The sequence below is a fragment of the Seriola dumerili genome, unplaced genomic scaffold (assembly GCF_002260705.1).
Source record: "Seriola dumerili isolate Sdu_G_001 unplaced genomic scaffold, Sdu_1.0 BDQW01000191.1, whole genome shotgun sequence".
NCBI classification, from domain to species: Eukaryota; Metazoa; Chordata; class Actinopteri; order Carangiformes; family Carangidae; genus Seriola; species Seriola dumerili.
Window position 1 is genome coordinate 9069228 of NW_019174446.1, and position 21577 is coordinate 9090804.

General features: G+C 38.9%; 1 protein-coding gene across 1 annotated transcript in view; it reads right to left on the bottom strand.

Moving 5' to 3' along the window:
* Positions 1-21577, bottom strand: part of cdkal1 (CDK5 regulatory subunit associated protein 1 like 1) — a 223728-nt gene that overhangs the window by 180391 nt on the left and 21760 nt on the right. The window contains exon 4 of the mRNA XM_022753568.1: positions 7956-8040. Coding sequence (XP_022609289.1) covers positions 7956-8040 — 85 coding nt within the window. The remainder of the gene's footprint in view (positions 1-7955; positions 8041-21577) is intronic.

Sequence of the window (21577 nt, forward strand, 5' to 3'; positions counted from 1 at the left end):
CCCTGAATATGCATGATTTAACATAGCAGCAGAGAACCTACAGGACTGCAGCCTGGTGATTTATCAAGGCAAAGTTTCAGGCATTTACCTGCATCTTGAGCAGCTAATGGTGCCAACACCTTTAAATGCTGTTAAATGCAGCTGAATAAAAATCATGGAATATGGTTTATGTTCACCACAACATGAAATATCAGACAGATGTTGGAACACAAAGCCAAGCCTTGAGTCTCAGGGTCTTCACAATGAATAAATCAAACTTCTGCCATTGTTGTATTTGGTGACAAGAATACTTGTTTTGACCACTCAGTTCATACTGAATCACGTGTTACCTTAAGGAATTTCACTTTACCATCACAAGAACAGAACAGAGCAAAACAGGAATGCAGTAGAACACCAAAGAACAGAACAAAACTGAACTGCTAATAGCCTGCTTCATGAAGTCTGTTTAATCCTGTCCATGATGGTTAATCTAGAGGTGAAGTCAGTAAAACGGGCACTGTCCCCAACCTCCATGCAACATTGTACAGGCATGTTATGGGTGAGGATTACCCTGAGTCTTCAGACTATGCTGTTTCCTCAGAGGACATGTTGGTTGGGTTCAGGAGTTCCTCAAAGTACTCCTTTGACCAGCATGGTTCTCATGCAGCCCTGGGCTCACTGAGGCCAATACATCAAGACACCTGAACTCTCTACTTGCTGCACTCCCTAAAACTCCTCTCTCTGTGTATGTATTTTTCCCCATGCTATCTGTCAGTCCGTCTCTCCTCTCTCTCTGACTATTTTTGTGTCTGTATGCACCCCAAAATGTAGGCTAATGCCCTGCGGAACTGACAGATTAAATGCCAATCCCTGGGTTGTACCAAAACCAGCCCCAGGCAGCAAGCTGTGTGTTCAGAGTGTGTGTGTGTGTGTGTGTGTGTGTGTGTGTGTGTGTGTGTGTGTGTGTGTGTGTGTGTGTGTGTGTGTGTGTGTGTGTGTGTGTCTAGCCAGCCACAAATCCATGCCCGTGTGTCTGCTGGACTGCGAGAACATAGACATAAAACAACTGCCCTTAGTAAACAACTCTAAAGGTCACTGCAGATTTCAGATTGCTTATACCTCTCTGTCATGTCCTGATGAAAAGGAAACATTTCTGGCCTTAATGTCAGTCACTTTCGGAGTGTCAGTTCATTTAAAACATGTTGTAAGGCAAAAATAAACAGCTCTATGCATTATAAGCCCTGTAAAAAGAAAACGCTTCACTTGACCAGAGAGCAACGTCAGACCATTGAGTGATTCTTAGAAGAACAAATTAGACTAAAATATATTTATGTGACTGTGAGAGTGTGTGGTGTTTTCTGAGGTTAGTCTCCGATCCATTATTAATGGAGCAACTCAGGCCTTGTCAACCGAAAGTTCTATCTTCTGACAGACTGCAGCCTCAGCTCTCTGAATTCTAGGATTTGGAAAGAGTTGCCAATGCTCTCCAACAAAGGGTGAAAAATTAGGCCTGTGGAATAACATATGTAAATTTTGTTTCAGGGTAGATTTTCACTTAAAGGATTTTATTTGCCAAGCATGACCTTTGCCTCTGGTAAATATGTGGTCAGGAATCAATGACATAAAATCACTTGCCCCTCATCAGTGGACATCTTACTAATCAACAGATGCCGCCACAGGCTATAATGTTTGTTCACTCCACTATAAATTAAATGTGTGGTATTAAATTAGAACATACACTCTGGGCCTGTGTGTTCAAGCTTTTATCAAATTATATTAAAAAGTTATATTGCAGATATTCCTATATTCCTGCTGCCTACTACTAAGTGGAAATGTAATTACCTGCAGTATTAGCGATAATATTGTGGCTGTCTGCACTGATTCCTCATCAGAAAATTGTGCATTAGAGAACCATATTCTAGCATTTCTAAAATTAAATTCTAGGCTTTACAAATAAAGTGTATTCAAGGCTTTTAAAAGTCCATGGATGTAAACCATATATTAAACTTGTGATGTCATATTTTGTTTGGAATTTGATTTTGCCTTCAAAAATATACCATAATTTTTACTCATCTCTTCATTTATATTATTAGTAAATAATAGCAACAGTGTAGTGAAACAAATAAACTGTGCTCTTTACATATTATCAAATATTAGTCTGCAACCATACCTAAGACCCAATATCTTATTTTTCTACGTTAGTTTTATCTTGTGTCGTGATATGTAAGCCTATACACAGTGTGTAAAGCAGATAACTTTAAGTCTGTTTCCCACTACACTTCTGGCATTATGTGGTCTACAATCAATGGCCGGAAATTTGTAAAGAAACTTCCGCCAAGACAACACTGAGCCAACAATAGGCTGTCCTGTAGCCAGGAGGCATAATACATATTCACCACCCAGCCTACACATCTGTTATAAATACACAGTATAAGCACAGCACATAACACTTTGGACTTCTTCCAACAGTTCATTCTGTGTTGTGTGTCCCTTTTCAATTAACATTAATGATTTTTCTTTCTTATGGTTGGTTCATGAATATTAAAATTGTATTGAAATGAATGTAAATATAATGTGGGAATTGGTGTTTTTTGAAAACAGAAGTACAGAACTCCGACTCGGGTTCTAATTCGTTAAGCATACATTCCCTTGATCATACAAATTACTTGAGACAGCCAAGTGAAGAAATCCAACACACACACACATACACAGACACACACACAGAGAGACACACACACACACACAAACACAGAGCAGTTTAATTACATGCTGTTGAGCAACTGTTTCTTTAATGCATTCCGCGTTCATTGATTTGAGAGGTCCCTGACACTGAATTACACTATAGATTCAGCATTTCAAACACACGCACACACACACACCCAAATATCCATACTAATTGACTTTTTAGCATTCAGAAGCTGCTCTATTAGCAGTTTAGGCTACTTAGTGAGTTCCTGATGTAGAAGTCCTGCTGACGGAGTGAACAGCAGGGCAGAGTATGCCATCAATTTAAAAAAGAAGCTGGAAGGAATTCCATCTCCCACTAGAGATGTAACGATACATAGAAATTTGGTGATCGGTACCAATACCAATGAAATTCCATGATTCACGAGAGCATGAGAGTCTGCTGCACACACAGTGTTCTAACACACACATATGCATGCGTGCACACACACACACCCACCTTCACATAGTCAGTGTGCAAGCCATAGATTCAATCGATTAACAGGGTAACAGATCAATGATGTGCAAATATTCATTTAAAAAGTCAAAGTTATATTTTGACAGACTGAACGGTAATGACGGTATCCTACTCATGTTGTGAGCACCCAGCTAACGTGTGGAGCTGTCACTATATTTGCCTGAAGAGAAGATGTTAGCCTTTGTGAATGTTGCTACAACAGATGCCAGCTGTAGCCATTCACAAAAAATAACAGTAGAATTTCAGAACATTTTGACAACATGGTAATATAAAGTCAACAACTGAAACTCACCCATCCTGAATTCCGTATACAGATCTGGATGCCTGTCTTTGAGATGCTTAGATAAGTTTGAGGTTTTCCTCCTTTCATTTGATATTCTGTCTCTATCGAGCCATTTGCATAGTGGCTTTTGGTTGTTTAAAACAATGCTTGCAGGGTTATTATAGTGCCTTCGTCAGTCCTTGAAGAATCACATCTCCAGGACGTATGACATCTTTGGTACCCACGGTACTGTAGAAAAATAAGTACCGACAGAATTTGGCATCAACTTGGTACCGAAGTATAGGTTCTCATGACAATTCAAAATGCAGCATACACACACACACACACACACACACACACACAACTCTCTGCAAGCTGCCTGGGTACCCATCCACCTGACTACACACGCACACAACTCTTTTTCCCACACACTTGGCATGGATGCAAACTAAGCCCCAGTCCTCCAGAAGTAATAAACCGTCTTTTCACAGTGTCTCTCGAAACCATGATAGAAGACTGCTGAAAGCCCCTGTGCTTCCATTTCAAACCCCTCAACTCATTTACTAGGACACTGATTGTTACTTCTGTGACCATGTGTTTGTGTGTGTTGGTCTACATGAAGTCCCACATGCACACAGACATGGGGGACAATTTGTTTTACACACTAATGTACACACAAACACACACACACCAGTAATATGAGATAGGATGACAAAATGGCCTACAAAGTGTTTTTAACAAACAGAGGGCTTGAGTTAATTCTGTAAACTAAGGAAACAGTAAAACATGGACACCCACAGCTATAGAGTTGATATAAATTGTCATTTAAGGCAGATCTTTCATTCAACTGGAAATTATAAAAGAGTTTATGTTCCCTCCCTCCTTGCTTGGATTAATTTTTTTTTTTTTTTTTTTGAACTAGAGGTTGGTCTGGCGAGTCTCCTTTAACATAACTTGTGTATGCAGAACAGCAAGCTGAGCACCACCGAACAGCACAGCTTGTTATTGAACATGCGGTGCAGATGTCTCCAACTACCTCTCCAAATACAGTCAGAGAGGGGAGACGTACACACAAACTCATTAGCAGACAACATTTAAGGTTAATACATTATTATCCGTGAGAGCCATATCCAATAGACAAACACACCTCTTCCCTTTTCTGTGGAGAACCTCTGGACAAAAAAGCAATACAATCCAGGAGGATAAGCTCCACAATATCTCATCACCAATATATTCAAAAATATAACTCTAGAGTGGGCCACAACAGAGGGTATAGAAATAAAAATTTTAAATAAGATAGGCAAACAAATTTTCTGCACGTCATCAACTGAAATGTAAACTCTTACTCTACTGAATGCATTGCAATGCACTGCAACAGAATTACTGAATAAATGTAAAAACATTTTTAGGACCACCAGACCGACAGAATTATAAGTGTGTGTGCTTTTGGTACCAGGAGGTGCAGGCATAGTGGCCAGAGTGTGACTAAGCGCGGGGCAGCTTGTGTGCCTGCCTCCTTCTCTCTGTTTTTTCTCTCTGTCAATCATATGAAGAGAAGTCAAGGAAAAAAATGAAGGCATGAAAAAAAAAAGAGTAACTTAAGTGGGCATTTGGATTCTGTCTGATCCCGTACCCCCTCATTTTTGTGTCTCCATCATGCAAGCAGCAAGTGATGAAAGGCAAAAAAAACTTTTTTATTCTTCCTGTGTGTCCGTGTGTGTGTGCACAGGCGCACGCGTGTGTGTGTGTGTGTGTGTGTGTGTGTGTGTGTGTGTGTGTGTGTGTGTGTGTGTGTGTGTCCTTCCCAGTGAATAGAGCATTAATTGCATTAGCATTACAGCTGGGTGATTTCCAGTCAAAGAAAAACTCTGGCATCAACAAGGAAGACATTTTCTAAGTCTTGAAGTGTGTTATTATTTTGTGCATTTCAATTGAAAAATTCTTTGCATAAAAATTGGCATGACAGAAAAAGTGAAAGAGAAAGCGAGCATGAGGAGACGGCTGAAGCAGAAAGACAGGAAGATTGCACTGATCAAGTTGGCCAAGTGAAATTGTTCACCCTTGAAACTGTAATATTGCCTTAAGATAAGTTACTCCATTCTGATGATTCAGACATCCAAAATGTAAAATGTGACAGATGATAAATTGCTCCTTTTTGCATTTAGCCTAAAATGCAAATTGTCTATATGAGCCAACCAACTAAAAAAACCTACAATTTGTCCCTTCCAACATGTCAGACAACTGTCCTGTTGCAGCAATGATGTCATTGAGGGAGGAATAAGGTGTCCAAATGTACACAAAACTATGGCTAAACTAAAAAAAAATTCAGTTATGGCCATGAAACTGAATGCTCTTTCTTCTCTTTTGCTAGTAATTGAAACAGCCTCGGCAATATGCAGTCTATCTACATTCACTGTACAAATGATTATTTTGATTATTGATTAACTTGAAGATTATTTTCTCATTTAATCAATTCATCTTTTGATAAAAAATCTGTCTATAAAATCTGAAAAATTCCAATTAAAAAATCTCAGAAACAAAGGCAACATATATAAATTTCTTGTTTTGTGTGACCAACAGTCCAAAAACCAAAGATATTTAACTTATTATCATATAAAAGAAAAGCTTCACTTTGGAGAAACTGGAACAAGTAAATGCTTGGCATTTCTTGACTGAAAAGTGAATGATTAGTTGACGATTAATTTTCTGTCAATCAACTAGACTACTCGCCTAATGAATTCATCAAAGTGTTTCCACTCCAAGACAGTAAGATGACAAAAGGAGGATCAATTACAGTGCCAAGGAGAGGACCACAAAAGAGAAGACATGCAATTATTTTGAAATTGGTGCGGAGGTCACTTGGAATGTAATGTATTAATGCAATGCTCATAGTGCTAGTACTTGTAGAACATTTTTAGAGTCAACACATTCTAAGCCTACCAAGCTTGCAATTAATTGATCTACGTGTCAGCAGTATTGTGTTGTGCGTGAACACGTTCATATTTTTTGTGAACTATGAACTGAACAAATCATTTACAAATGATGAACGTGAGCAACGTTTACGACAGTTTTACGGCAAGCCGCATCACATCTCCTTAGACACGGCCCAGCATGGTTGGTGCCAGCGGCACAGACGGTTTTAAATGTAACTCATGTATGTCATTCTTCAGTGGTTTACAATAATTCATTTAGTTCGGGAATGGCAATGATTTGGGGCTGGTGATGGATGGGTAAAAGGAGGTTCTATTGAAAAAGAATAGCAGCCTATTTATTTTTAAAAAAACGGAACAAATGAATGTAAACTAGTTCATTTTTGAAATTGTGAACTTAGTTCAACTTTTTTTAAATGAACAATGAACGTGAACTAGTTCATTTTCATCTGTATGAACTGAACTTTGAACTAGTTCTTTTTAAGTGTGATCTGGCACAACACTGCGTGTTGGACTCAAACGCAGAAATGCTTCAACGCGCAGTTCCTCTAATTAGAGACAGGTTCAAATTGATTATCTGGATTTTACATAACTACAATGGATGTTATGACAAATTTTACAAGAAAATCAATGTCGTCTTTGTCAGGCGGTGGTAGAGGATTCAAAATTTTATCTGTCATTAGTGGATAATATATTAACAGTAAATATGTATAACAGTAAACATATTCACTGAAGTGCAGCTTAAAACTGTCTTCAATAACAAAATTCACCAAATCACCTAGTGACTCAATCTCTCTTGTTTACTCTCGCTTCCACAAAAGCACACCCCCGCCAGGTGTGTGTGTGCCCCTGATGGAGGGAAATTAATCAAAATGCAAAACAGTTTTGAGCTTAATTTCTCTGTGTTTATGCAAATTTGTGTGCATTTCTCTCTCTCTCTCTCTCTATTTCAACAGATCAGTGGAACAGTGAGTAGGTGGAAACTGACATGGGGCAAAAGGGCTTAAAACATGTAACACACATGTCCATACACATACATACACACAAATGTGTGAGAAAACGCATTTTGTTAAGCAAAACCCCAAATTAAAACAGCATAAATGTTGAAAATTTTAGAAAAATACTTTTTTTGCTCTAACAGACTTTTGAAATAACCACAGATATTCAAGATATATTATTTTAATTGTCTCATGTTTTGTGTCTTTATTTGTTGATGGGATTGCATGATGTAATTATTCTGACCAGCTATTTGCTCTTTATGTTTTAAGCTACAAATTTTAAATTCTTACTAAATCATATCATCTTGTACAAAATGACACGGAACCTATTCATAAAGTTGGCTATGCACAGGATCTTGATGATTTGTGCTCTAACAGTGGACAGACCATGCCCAGTTCTTTTCCAGCAGCCAATCAAACAAGTCCTGATTTATTTCTCTACCACAACGTGTGCTGTAATTGTTTTAATCAATGTTTGTTTTATTTTCATCTAATTCCTATGAAACACCTAAAACTTTTTTAGCCGCTGGCGGCATAAAAAAAACAAATAGAGAGCAAAGGGTGTATTTAGTGTTTTTCAGTACTTGATTGAGTTTCTGAAGTGGTCCTCTGCAGGGTTTTTCACAGTGCAGCTGTTGAGCAACCACAGGTCTGCTTCTGTTGGGTCATCTGTAAAAAGAGAGACAAAGTTCACTTGTTTTTACAGAACATAACCACAAGCATGACTTTACAGAGAAAGAAAACCTAGATCTAACCAATATACACACAATCACAAAACAAATCATAAAGCATGAGATTCAAATTAGCACAATTAGCATCCTAAAAAAGCAAAAATAGGTAGTTGGTCTATGGTGCAGTTCCTGTGTGTGTGCAGCACACAAAGGGTCAGCATTTCCTCAAAAAGTCACACTCAAATGATCCCATGTGTGTTTACAGTTTTTTTTTTTTTGTTTGTTTTTTTTTTTTTAAAAAGGTGCCTAGTTAATTCAAGGTATTATTTAGGTACACAGGTAGCATATTCTCAGATTTGGAAAAAATAGTACATGTTCTCATCGCATTCAATTCATTTAATTCCATGTGCATATGTGTTTGCTCGCGTATCTCCTTTCACTCTGGTTTATCTGCAGCTAATCCAGGATGCCGAAGTTAGGTTTCTGTGTGCCAGAAGAAAAGGGGAGCAGATTCCTTCTCTGCTGGTCTCCTTTTATTGGGTCATTGTAAGAAGAGTTGATGTTTCATTGTCTGTCTGTTTAAAAGACTTTGAATAGGTTGGCACTTTCCTTAGCTTCAGATTTCTTCTACCTTGATGCAAAATGTTTTAATTGTTTTGGTTTATTTTGTTTTTAATTTGAAAATTTAGAGCACTGTAGCAATGCCAGGTGTTTTAAATGTGCTTTATAAATAAAGGATCTCACCCAGTTCCTGGACCAGCTCGGACACAATAAAGTCTATGTGCTGGATTAGAAAATTATTGGCTGTGACACTGGTCACTTTGCATGGCATCCTCGGACATGGAGATTTATGCTAGCAGTTGGTCGCAGCTAAAATGATGGATAATAAATGCATCTGCTTTACTGAAAAATAGGCCTATTTAGTTTACCGAGTTACTTAAACATGGATCATTTAAACGTGTTTAATCGACATGTACACACATCCATACATTGGTCTTTCTATAGTTATGAGGACACTCACTGACATAATGCATTCCCTAGCGCCTAACCCCAAACCCAAACTTAGACCTAATGCTAACCTTAACACCAAGTCTTAACCCTCAAACAGCCTTTAAATGTATGCTAAAATGTCCTGGCTACAAAGATTTCGAACAAAAATTCAGCCACACAAACAAAGAGAAACATGTATGCATGCATGCACGCACACACACACACACAGCTGTGTGTTGCTCAATGCGATGTTAAGCTCGGCTGCTACTCAAGGCGATGGTGGCAGGCTTTGCATGGCACTGCCAGGAGAGCTGTCACACACAAAGGCACACATACTCAGGGGGATATGGCCGTGGTGGGGAGCTAGAAGCTCGCTCCTTACGCTACATTGAACCAGATATTTCACTTAGAATCCACTTCGCAGCTGCAGCCAAGCATACACACACACACACACAGAGTATTTCCTGCATTAGTTAATTGTATACACAACCTCTGTACTTTTCACACAGCAGGTCCCAGGATGCAGAGAAAGGGAAGATTGCCAGCCACACTATACCTTGCCTTTGGTAAACTCTGCTTCTCAAGCCCTCATTTTCAGCAAAACACAAACACACAGTTTTGGGACCATGGACTCATTCTTATTCTGACTGAACAATCAATATCTTGGTTGCACATGCTGATTTCCATGGGTGAGATAAATCAAGATGAAAGATCAACTACAGTGGCACTAACACCACTCATGAAATAATATCAAGGTGTCTTCAAGTTTAAGTTGAATTTAAAACCTTCATTATGCCAGTTTGCCAAGAGTGTGAAATAAGCTTGGTACAGAAAAGTCCAATAAAACAAAAATCTGTAAGAAAAGAAATTCACAATCCACAACTCTTTTAATAATTTAACAAAGCAGTTTAGGGCTTGAGGTGTGTTAGCTCATTGTATCAGACAGTAAGCTAGACTTAATGTCTCATAAAAATAGAAGTACAGCTGCATGTCTCATGAAAGCACTAAAACAACGTGAGTCACTGAAAGGAATCATGTGTTGGGTTGGGGTTGTGTTGTGCTGTGCTGTGTTGTGTTGCAGGGAACATTACATAGTAATAGTAATAGCCTAAAAATACAGAGCAATCCTAAAGCTACTACAAACAAAATGTGTGTGTGTTTGAGATGAGGGAATGAATGGGGGGGGGATTCAGCTGGCAAAAGGTGCCCATTATGGCTACTTTTATTTGTCTAGGCAACCAACACACACACACACACACACACACGCACACACACAGGACTAGTGGGAGTGGTCTCAGCTGTGTGGCTGCTGTCTCCTCTCTGTCCCGAGGGAGGATTTCCAGACCAACAATAACAACCTCTCCATCAATTCACTGGGAAGGACACACACACACACACACACACACACACACACACACACACACACACAGTCAGCCCAACTTATCAGTACACAGATAAAAACTACACAGAAAAAGATAACTACAGCTAACAGCAAAACAAAAACTGCTCAGGTTACACTGCTTGGATATTTCAGTTTCAAAGCTTTTTTTTGCTCGAAAGTTTCTGAATCAGATTCAATTTGAAAAAAATTCACCTCATCTATGTTGAATTAGCATAGCAACTAATCAATTAATTACATTTTTATTAGTTGATTAATGATAGTCTATAAAAGGTTGTAGTAAAGTAGTAACTTCATGATTACACTACAAGCTAATCTTTGCATCTCTTAAAAAATTGTATTTTTCTATGATACTTAAGCAGTTGAGCAGTTCATTAAAGTTAAAACTATAATTGATACTTACATAATCAATTAATCATTTCAGCATATTTAATACCGCTGCCATAATTTAAGGCAGCATTATCGTTTGTTGTGCTTACCCATGATACGTGTTATACAACTAGCTCTTGTTCACATGATTTTCAAATCCTTGTTTTTCCATCACTGACGCACGGCAGCCTTGGTCCAAATGCCCATGCTAATGACTAATTTTCTGGTATTTCTAGCTTTAAACCTCGAAGGCCCTTTCAGTCCGGGCAGTGACAACAGCAGCAGCTGTTCTTGATCCAGCATTGGTCTCAGCAGATACACACAGCAGCAAGTACAACAGTCCATCTCTGTCCAGTGGCAAAAGGCTGACACAGTCAAACCTCAACACCAGAACACCAAGAGGTCTGTGCCAGTTTCACATTGGTGGCAACCACATGCCCCTAGTCAGTGCCACTACTGCTGCCAGTGAACTGGGGGGTCAAAGCCACCACCAGGGATTGAAATTAACTGAGGCAGAAGCTGCCTTTGGGCTATATGTAAGTATTTTAATTAGAAAGTTCAGTAGCTGATAACCAGCTAGCCACAGCTCATCCCGCCTCGTCCCTGCCTGGAGGCAAGTTTCTCGTCCCAAGGACGGACTGCAAATCCACTGTCTTGGACTGCAGCTGGTGACAGTAGTTCTTGTTCTGCTCCAGTGGAGAACTTGTACATGTGCCGTTATGCTAAGCTTGCTGCAGAGCAGAGCAAAGAGTGCCATCGCCGGCTGCATTTAGCGGGCTAGCTGTTTAAAAGTTAACAGTGGGCTGGTTAGCAGTGATTGAACTTTTAAAATTAAATAACTAAGTATAGTACTTAATGATGTGATCTGTATGATTCATTTGAAAAGTTGATTATATGCCATAGTACGATCTTCCAAGATTGTCAGATCACCCACCCTAATGTAGACATTGCTGCAGATCTATCTCAAAATGAAAAAACGGGATTGCAAGTCTGTGGGTCTTCTAGAACATAGAAACTTGCAAGAAACTCCACATGGGCCTGATCGGTGTACCAGTACCTTGCACCTCAAGGTAATCTCATAAGGTCACATTTTAATGAGATGCAGACTCTGGTCTGATATCACTGGACCTTTGAGGTATAAAAACTTTATGCTGAGGGGAATTAGATGCCATTTGTGAAAGGAAAAACTGACATTGATGGTCCAGAGATGACATGAGAAGTCATTAACTTTCACAGTTGCCACCACAATTTACTGCCTGGATACATTCTTATTCCTCCATGAAAATCAGTTAGAGAAATAATACCACAGTCTGTGAGCTGCACTGACAATACCTGTCACATCCTCAGTGACAGTTGCATCTGCTGAGCGAACTTTCCCTAATTTTAAAATTTATCAAGACATAACTGCCATCATCCGTGTCACAGAAATGCACTGTCTTGGCTGTGATTAGCAACAACTCAGAATAGGCACAGCAATGTTAACAATGGTCTTCATGATGACTGAATCTAAAAGATGCAAGATTATGTATTTCTCAAATCCAAATGTATATGATTACATGTTTAAAAAAATGTGAAATTTATTCATTAACTGTTGAATAAGGCAGTGAACAGCATACTATAACTAGACTTGCTATGGTACTTTCTAGAAAATAGATCAATTTTCTGTTCTCTTTGTCATGATTGTCCATGTCATCAATTTATATCGAATGGTTATCAAGTATTTAGGTCTTTTTCCAAGCACAGGTAAGAGAGGAAGTACAAACTAGATTCTTTTTACTGGGAACCTGACAAACTATGATATGAACTGCACATTGTAGAGTCAGATTACTTGTCTTTGCTGACTGATCGTTCACTGTGACACCAACATTCTCCACTGTCAGACTCTGTATGTTGACGATGTGGAAGTGTGAGTAAGTAAGTAAGTGTGAGTAAGAGTAAGTGTGGAAAAGTGTGGAAAACACTTACTCTTAGGGAAAATGTTATTAATTTATGGGTCCCAACATGTTTTGTTCATCACTGCATCAGTGTGGGAAAGTAGACCAAGGTAACCTTCAGTGACTCAGCATTCCACACAAAGAAATGCTGCCATTGGGAAATCTCTGGAAAGTTACATTTGCATATGATTTGCATTGGTATGGAGGTGCAGCCAATGGCATGGGAGTGATAGGGTTAATTTTGCATATCATGGCCATCAGGCAATTATGTTATTGGTTGTTAGAACAGAATGAGCACAGACTGTTGATTTAGCTTTTATCTGATAAAGAAAAGACCCAGAGGGTGAGACAAGCATCCTAGTAGGTGTGTGTGTATGTGTCGCCAAATGAGTCTATTTTAGCACTTTATTAAATCTGCAAAAAGTCAGGAGTTCATAGGTGTGAAGGGTGTGTGAGGAAGAGGCTGAGAACATTTCTACACTGAGATCAGTTTTTAAGCAAAATGATGATTTTAGATGATGTGAACTTATTTCTAAACTCTTTCATATGCATGTACAGATGTAACATGGAGTACCTCAAAAGAAGCTAAATGAATGAAACATAAAATAAAACAAAATTAAGTATAAAACAAAGCTAAATGTGGCACAGTAAAGTAATTGTTAATGATTGCTCTCTGTAACTGCCTTGGTATAGTTCACCTAGTAGTTATCTATTAGAAAACAGTATAGATTATGTTACCAGCTCCCCTCGTGTGATCAATAGCTAAATGGCAGCTATTCATAATGACACAACCACTGCTCTGATAGTATTGTCAGACTAGGGAAGATTTTTGTGACAAAACCAAGACCAAGACCAGCTTACGAAAAACTTCATATGACACATTTATCCAAGCTATCAGAGCCCTGACATAATTTAATATGGCTAATGTTTTAATGTATTATTGTGGTAGTGGTAGTAGTAGTATAGACTGTACCTTTTCACCTATAAATGTCTCAATGTCTCTCTCTCTCTCAGTCACAGGTATACACAGACATACACACACACAAGTGTAATAATGGCACTACTTTACTCAGTCCGCAGACCACAATTCTATTTTATATCTTATCCAATATAAGAAATATATTCCACCTGACCACAACAGCTGACCCCCAAACCAAATAGTTTTTTTTTGTATGTGTATTTGTGAGTTTCTCAAATAACAAATTCCACCACTCTCAAACAGTTGACCCCACGATACATAAAAGGAAAACTAGAATTACCACCTTGTGTTTGTTGGCCTCCGCCAAACAGCCAAGTTTCAGGAAGTATGATCACAATCTGCTCTGATCTGATCGTCCTGAGTTACAGCATTGAATAATGGCCAGAAATATTTTTGCAGAAGAGTATGATGTCACAGAGAAGTTGACCTTTGACTGTTTGGACATAAAATGTAATGACTTTATCATTTTAATCTATTAGACATTTGTGTTAGATTGTGTCATAAATAGCATATAAATTAAATTATGGCCAAAAACAAGGTCACAGTAACATTGAGCTTTGACCCATAACCACCAAAATCTATTCAGTTCATCCTCAAGTGAATGTTTGTGCCTCAATTTATTTGTAGTATAGAGGTATACTACATGTGTATGGAGGTGTGCCTTAGCTCATTCTTTTTAAAACACCACCGACTGACCCAAATGATTTAATCTAATCCAGGAGGTTATTCCTGTGTGTGTGTGTGTGTGTGTGTGTGTGTGTGTGTGTGTGTGTGTGTGTGTGTGTGTGTGTGTGAGAGAGAGACACATTCACCCTGAATTCACCTCGCAACCAAATCATAAAAACTAGGAAACTGGGATATTGAAAAGGTAGCACCTGGGGTCAGTGTATGTGTGTATGTGTTTGCGTACACATATACACAAGGTCATACACTGAGATGAGGAAAAAGGGTTATGGGAGCAGGTGCATGCGCCAAATAAGTATGGATGGAAAGATGGACAAAGGAAAGAGTGAGAGTGAGCATCAGATGGCTGCTAGTGTATATAAAAAGAAATAAAGCAAAAAGGATTAAAGGAATAGGTTGGAAAGACAGATATGGAAGAGGGTCATCCTGAGAGAGGAACAAAAAGAGAGAAGTGAGTGTGAAGTGGAGGCAGGTGATAGTCAACACCCAAATAGGGTTTTAAGGATGACCAACAACGTGAGCAGCAATGAGTAAAAAGAAACAGAGTGACAAAGCAAGAGATGTGAAAGGAGGAAGGAAGAGAAAAACAGAGCGGAGGAGATGAAAGTGGAAAGCGGAGTGAATAGAGGAGGGAAAAAGAAAAAAAGGACCTGCAAAGACAAGTGGGTGAGAGTGTCATGAGTAAGAACCCCACTCTGATCTGAAACAAAACACTTGTTTTATAAACATAAAAAACATACAATTCATGGCTAATATGTCTTTTGTACACGTGTCAGGTCTGTGTGTTTTCAACTTTGAAATTATATAAATATTTTGTTTCAGGTAACGCTATAAAATTATGTATTCTGCTGTATTTGCACATTTCATCTATTGTCAGTTTACCCACAGGTGTGTGCAGCACCCCACAGAGAAACAGAGATGAGGCTCAGCTGCGGGTTCAGAAAGCAGAGAAACACACAAACAACAACAGGCAAAATGGGAATAAGGTAATTTCCCTGAACTCCTGCGTAACAACTGTATGCAGATGTGCCAATTGACAAATGAAAACTGAAACTGTAAATTCAATTCAGTTGTTCATTGTAAATAGACAAAACAGACAAACAGCTGCTCTTCACACTTACGTGAGAAGCTATGTGAATTTAATTTTAATTTTTTTGTCTGTTTCCCTAAAAGAAACTGGTTAAAACAGTCATATTTCTTTATCAGGTGCAATTTACCTTTGCACCACACAATAAGGGTATAATGGGAGTAAAAAATCTGCAAAATTTAATTAGCAACCAAATATAAAACATGACATAAAGCATATGAAGTGAATTTGGAGTGCTACACTGGATGCAGGAGTCTTTGTGTGTTATTTTACTTGATTCCTCCCTACGAGAGCCCATTCTCTGGCTGTGCTTCAATAACATGTTTTAAATTTTTTCATAATTTTTATAATGCTGTGAATGTGGGTCTCAAAGTAAACAATGCAGAGAAGTTTACAAACTTGGGAGTGCTTTCCAAAAAGTGGTAACGAGTGTGAAAGGCCAAGGTAAAGGTAATATACATCAGGCTGCTTTTATACCTGAACAGTTGAGTTTCTCCTTGTCCATGGTGACACAAGACCATAGAAAGAAAGTGCTATCGCTTAACAAAAAAGAGGTCAGCAGCTTGCATGCACCAAGCCATCGATGCTGGAAAACAGGACAATGGTGTATTCAGTCTTCTTTTCCTCCACAGGCGTGTTTACACAGAAAATAACATTGTGAAGTGCAGTATCTGAAAGTTTAGGCAGCACAGTGGTTAGCACCATCACCTGGGGATATCCCTAGGCCCCTTACGACTCTGCACAGAATAAGCAGGTGTAGATAGTGGAAGGGTGGATCTTGAAATGTGTCATACAGCACTGATGTTTAAAGAATGAAGAATAAAGGAATGTGTTTAGATCACCTTGCTGCCAGTGTTACATACAACATCTGAACTCTTATGCTTCCTAGTTTGAATTAGACCCTGAGAGTAAATGTGAAATATACAACCACAACAAGGAAATATGGAAAGATGGGAAGCAAAAGTCATTGGAATGAGTAAATTAGAACAGTTCATCATATATTGCTACTTTGGGCTGCAAGCAACACAGAATTAGATCATTACGGGATCAATTTAGAATCAATGGCCAAAAAACAATATATACACTGCATTCTGTCTAGTTGTATAGCAGGATACAGTCCAATAAGACTGAATAAATGCCCCAAAAAGGAACCCTACTATTGTCTTTGCATGCCATTAAAATCCTGTCGTGGGCAAATGTCATGTCTAAATGTAATAGAGTTGCCAGAGGTGGATTCACAGAGTCAATCGAGGACAGAATGGCATTTTTCTCTGAAAGTGAATAAAATAAGTTTTCAAAGGAGTAAAAATGGTTTTCAGAGTTGTTTCAAATAACCATATTTTACTCGAAACACCAGAGTGTGAAAATACAAGCCAGGGGCACGGTGGGGGTTAAGAAGAGATGGGTGTAATTCATACAGCATTGTTAAGCTTCTCTCAGCATGCCCATACCAGATATTTTTCCATAATATCCAAAACCCAACATCGCTCTTTTACTTCCTCTTTTCCCAAAGTAACTTTTTTTTCTTTAATCTATTCTCTTCTCCTTTTCATTTTCCCCACATTACCCAAACTCTTCATCTTCACTCCTCTCCCCTGCCTCATTTATCCACCATATATTACATCCACTCACTTTTTCTGCTTTACTCCCTCTTTCTTATGTCATTTGCAAACCTCTAGTTGTCACCACCTTAGCTTCTTTCCCAATTTTCTGCACATATCAAATATGTCCTGTTCTTTTTACTTCTCTCTTGTTTTTTTCAATTTCTACTGCACCACCAACCCCAATATTAACCTCATACTTTTCTTCCTTTTCATTTTTCCAACTCTGTCTTAAAATAACAGTCTCCTTAGCTGATTTAAAAAGGTAATTTGGCCAAGTCTTTCATTTTTACTTCAAGTGAGAAGTGACATGGTACAAATGTTGTCAAACATCTTACAGACAGATTTTCTGTGGAAGACATAGAAGTTGTGTTTTCCTAGAAAACTTCCATATGCTTCAAATTATCCTAAATCTTGGGCGCTGCATTAACATAAGGTCAAAGTGATAAAAGTCCTTCCTGAAGCAATCATCTAGTCTTATAATTCATCCACTTGATTTGTAGACAGGACAGGCAACGACTTGCACGACTGTTCCCTTTACATTTAATAGTAAAATGTGTCTACTTGTAAAGCATGAAATGCATCAAAAATGTATGTATGTATGTATACATACATAGTATGGATAATTAATGATTGTTTCATTGACAAACCTACCCACAATAATTACAAAATGAAATTAAAAAAAACAGTTATTTGTCTGATTGGAGTGAGGGCTCAACAATGCAAGCATTTGACTCACATTTGCAACTAAAAATATTTGTGTGCGATCAATTATCTTAAGGAGCAGCCTCTATATTTTTTTTCAACGACGATGACGAGGTCACTGCACTTTACCAATGTTGTTCCTTGAAAAAAAATCACGTGATCCACTCCAGCCCTTTAGATTCAACTTTATCTACATAAACAAACCTGTCAAAAGTAAACACGCAGTCACATAGATAAATATGTGAATCAAATGAAATTTGATTTAACTCAAAATTAAGTTCAATTATTTTGCTTGTAAATGTCTCCTCATATCACTTTATTAAGGACCTTATTATTTGATAAATTTTCATAGCATCACTAAAGTCCTTGCGCGCTCCTAAATTTTTCAACTTAGGAGCACAAGTGCTCCTTGGGAAAAGAGTCAGCGTCAAGCCCTAAGAGTATGTGATACATCCACTTCGACTTCTGTAGTGCAATAAGGCTATAAAAACAAATACTGTTCCATAAATAGCAGGTTAATTTACAAAGCCTTACAGTAAAACACTAAGTAATTGGCACTGTCATCTAAATAATTAAAGACTTTTGTGTTGATATGATTGCAATCTAAAATAATACAGCAATCCTACTTTCTAGCACTGCAGAGCTCCCATGGTGATTACTCTGCAAACAGATTTGTTTTCTCCCTGCCGGGAGAGTACTTAGCATTTTTAGTTCTCACTGATTGTCAAGCATCCTGCTCGGGTTTTTCAGGCAGTTCAGGAAGTTCATTGCAGTCAGATCTTGTATATTTATGTAGGAAAAACAGCTCTGGAGACTCCCTGCTTTCCAAGCGCTATAAACCTTTCATACACACTTCTTTAATTCGCTCTCTTGATGATAGATATATATCATACATAACCCCACTTTCACTGCTATCATGGTGGCTAGAGTATCATATTTTCCATTTCAGAACTATATAACAAGTTTCCAAACTTTCTTTGACATTCCCTCACCAGCTATACATACACGGAGTAAGTTATATCTGTCCCTAGTGGAGAAAAAAATGCAACTGTACTGAAGAACAAGGCAACAATACTGAATACAGTGGCTGTTTGTACAGTATCTGTCAATCACATTTGGATGAAATTATCCCATATTGTTTGGTTCCACTCAGTCATTTCCCAAGACTGCGTAGACTAAAACATAGTATCTGACCGATTGAAATGTGCAGATTTTCCAGACCTCAGAAACGGATCTATGGTGTCTCTCATTCCCCTCTGGTCTTCAGCCGCAGTAGATGATATATGAGGGCAAAGGCAAAGACGTCTGGGTGTGTATGTGTATTTGTGAGTGTGTGCGTAAGTAAGAGAGAGAAGAAGCAGACAGCAGCCCTAGGGGTCAATATGATGCTCCTGGTGCTTCACACACAGACCACACCATGACCCACTTTCCACCCTATCCCACACACACACCACCACACGTTCAAACACGCACACATGCATGTGTGCACACACACACTTACACTTCTCCCTTGTTATTTCTGCTTTCTCCCCTCCATCCATTCCAACCTCCATCTCAAACACATCATCTCTCCTCCTCCACTGCCCCCATCTCTCATCTTACACACACAAATACACACACACACACACACACACACACACACACACACACACACACACACACACACACACACACACACACACAAAACACACAGGACATGCTGACCTTGGGATACAGTGCAGTGGTGGTTTATAGGGGTAAGCAAGCCGGGGCAAAGGGGTAGCTGTGGGGTGAATGGATACACTTGACTGAGCTAACAAGCCCTGTATGGCCTTACAGGCTGATCGGTTGACCGGACAGCTGGATGCCAGGCTGACTAGCTGGGAGGACAGGTGGACTGGAGGGCAGGGTGGGGCACTGACCCACTCCACAGTGTAGTGTATCACAATCAAGTCAGATACAGAGATCACTGTCAAGAAAGTGAAATTCACGAGGACATAATGTCCTACAAAATGACTTGGCTACTAAATAATGGTGTTTTTCCATCAAATGGTACCAACTCTTTGACTCTACTCGCTTTTGGTACCAGGTGCTTCTTTTTCCACAGCAGATAGTACCCCTTCGATGTGGCCTTGTTACTATAGCAACAATGCACAAAGCTATAATGTTGTCATCTTCAACATGACACACACATGAACAGTGGAGGATACTGAAGGGACACCAAGCGGAGACATGTCTGCACCTCCTGAAATGACCACGGCGTGGTTTTGCAGGTTGCCATACTAAAAACTGTCACAGTCGTCTTGGCGAAAAGATGAAAGGAGGGAAATAAAACTAAGATTTTTTTGTCAACTCTGAATTGCTTTTAGTCAGGCTGTCACACCACAAAATGTATTGCTTCAAAGAATATCTATCTACTGTATGTGAATGTCTGATCTAGGCAGATGGATCAATACATCAACTGAAGCAAAGACAACATTTAAGGAACAGGAAGGGAACTTACACCTATCAAAGTCTCGATTATGATGAGTCATAAAAGGCGCTTATAAACTGGCCCAAATGTAACAGCTACACACACAAACACACAGTCATATTCCCCAAAGCATGTGATGTGAGAGTGGGTATGTGAGGAGTAACAAGTTGGGCATGTCTGATTGGGACAACAAGACAGATTCCCAGCTGACAACATTTCTGTCTAAAAGGTTCCCCCTCCTCAAGGAGTGTGTGTGTGTGTGTGTGTGTGTGTGTGTGTGTGTGTGTGTGTGTGTGTGTGTGTGTGTGTGTGTGTGTGTGTGTGTGTGTGCGCACAAGTGCGTGTGTATAATGTAAATATGTGTGTACCTGAACGTTTGCCTCACTGACGTGGCAAATTGTGAATGGGCCTTAGAGGACTTGTGAGTTTCACCTCCAATCACATTTTACAAGAAAGCACTCGCACAGGCAAGCAGTCACATACACACAAACACTAAGAGCTACACACACACACTCGTGCACACACAGAGGGGCCTTGGGGTTTTGGCGGTTGGTCTATCTGTCTAGCAGGGTGAGCAACCACTCAGCCATGGATGATAATGCAATCAACTGTCATTAAGGGGACGCTGACTGCAGCTACACACACACGCAGAGCTACCCACAATACACTACACCTGTCAGTCACAAGTGAAAAACTGCAGACACTGCCATAGTAAGTCATGATATTAGTAAATTTCCACCAACTACATGATATACTCCTTATATTTAGAGCTTACAATGTGAGGAGCACATGTACAATACATACAATACAAATGTCATATACATCAATTTATGAGTTAGTGAATTGACAGAAAAATAATGTAACTATTTTGAAATTTTTGATAATTTCATTCAAGTCATTGTTCAAGTAACAGTAGTGTCGTTCTGAGGGCAGGAGAAGTTGCTGCGTTTCTTCTTCATGAATCATTGTAAATCGAATCTTATGCACCTTGGGCCCTTGAAAGATCTGATGGGTATTTTTTCATGATTTTTTTTGACATGTTATAGATTTAAAGGTTAATTGAAAAAATAATTAGCAGATTGATTGATAATGAAAAATAATAATTAGTTGCTGCCCTAAACATAATAAAAAAAACAAAAATAAAGTTACAAAAAAAGATACATGCATATATATATATACACGTATACAAACAGCCAAAACACTACACAGACACAGAAAAGCACAATCACATCTTCCATTCTCATTGGCAGTTAATCTTCTGATGCAACTACAGAGCAACACCAGTACAGAACTGGAACTGAATGCCTCAGACGACCCAGTATCACTACAGGTTTG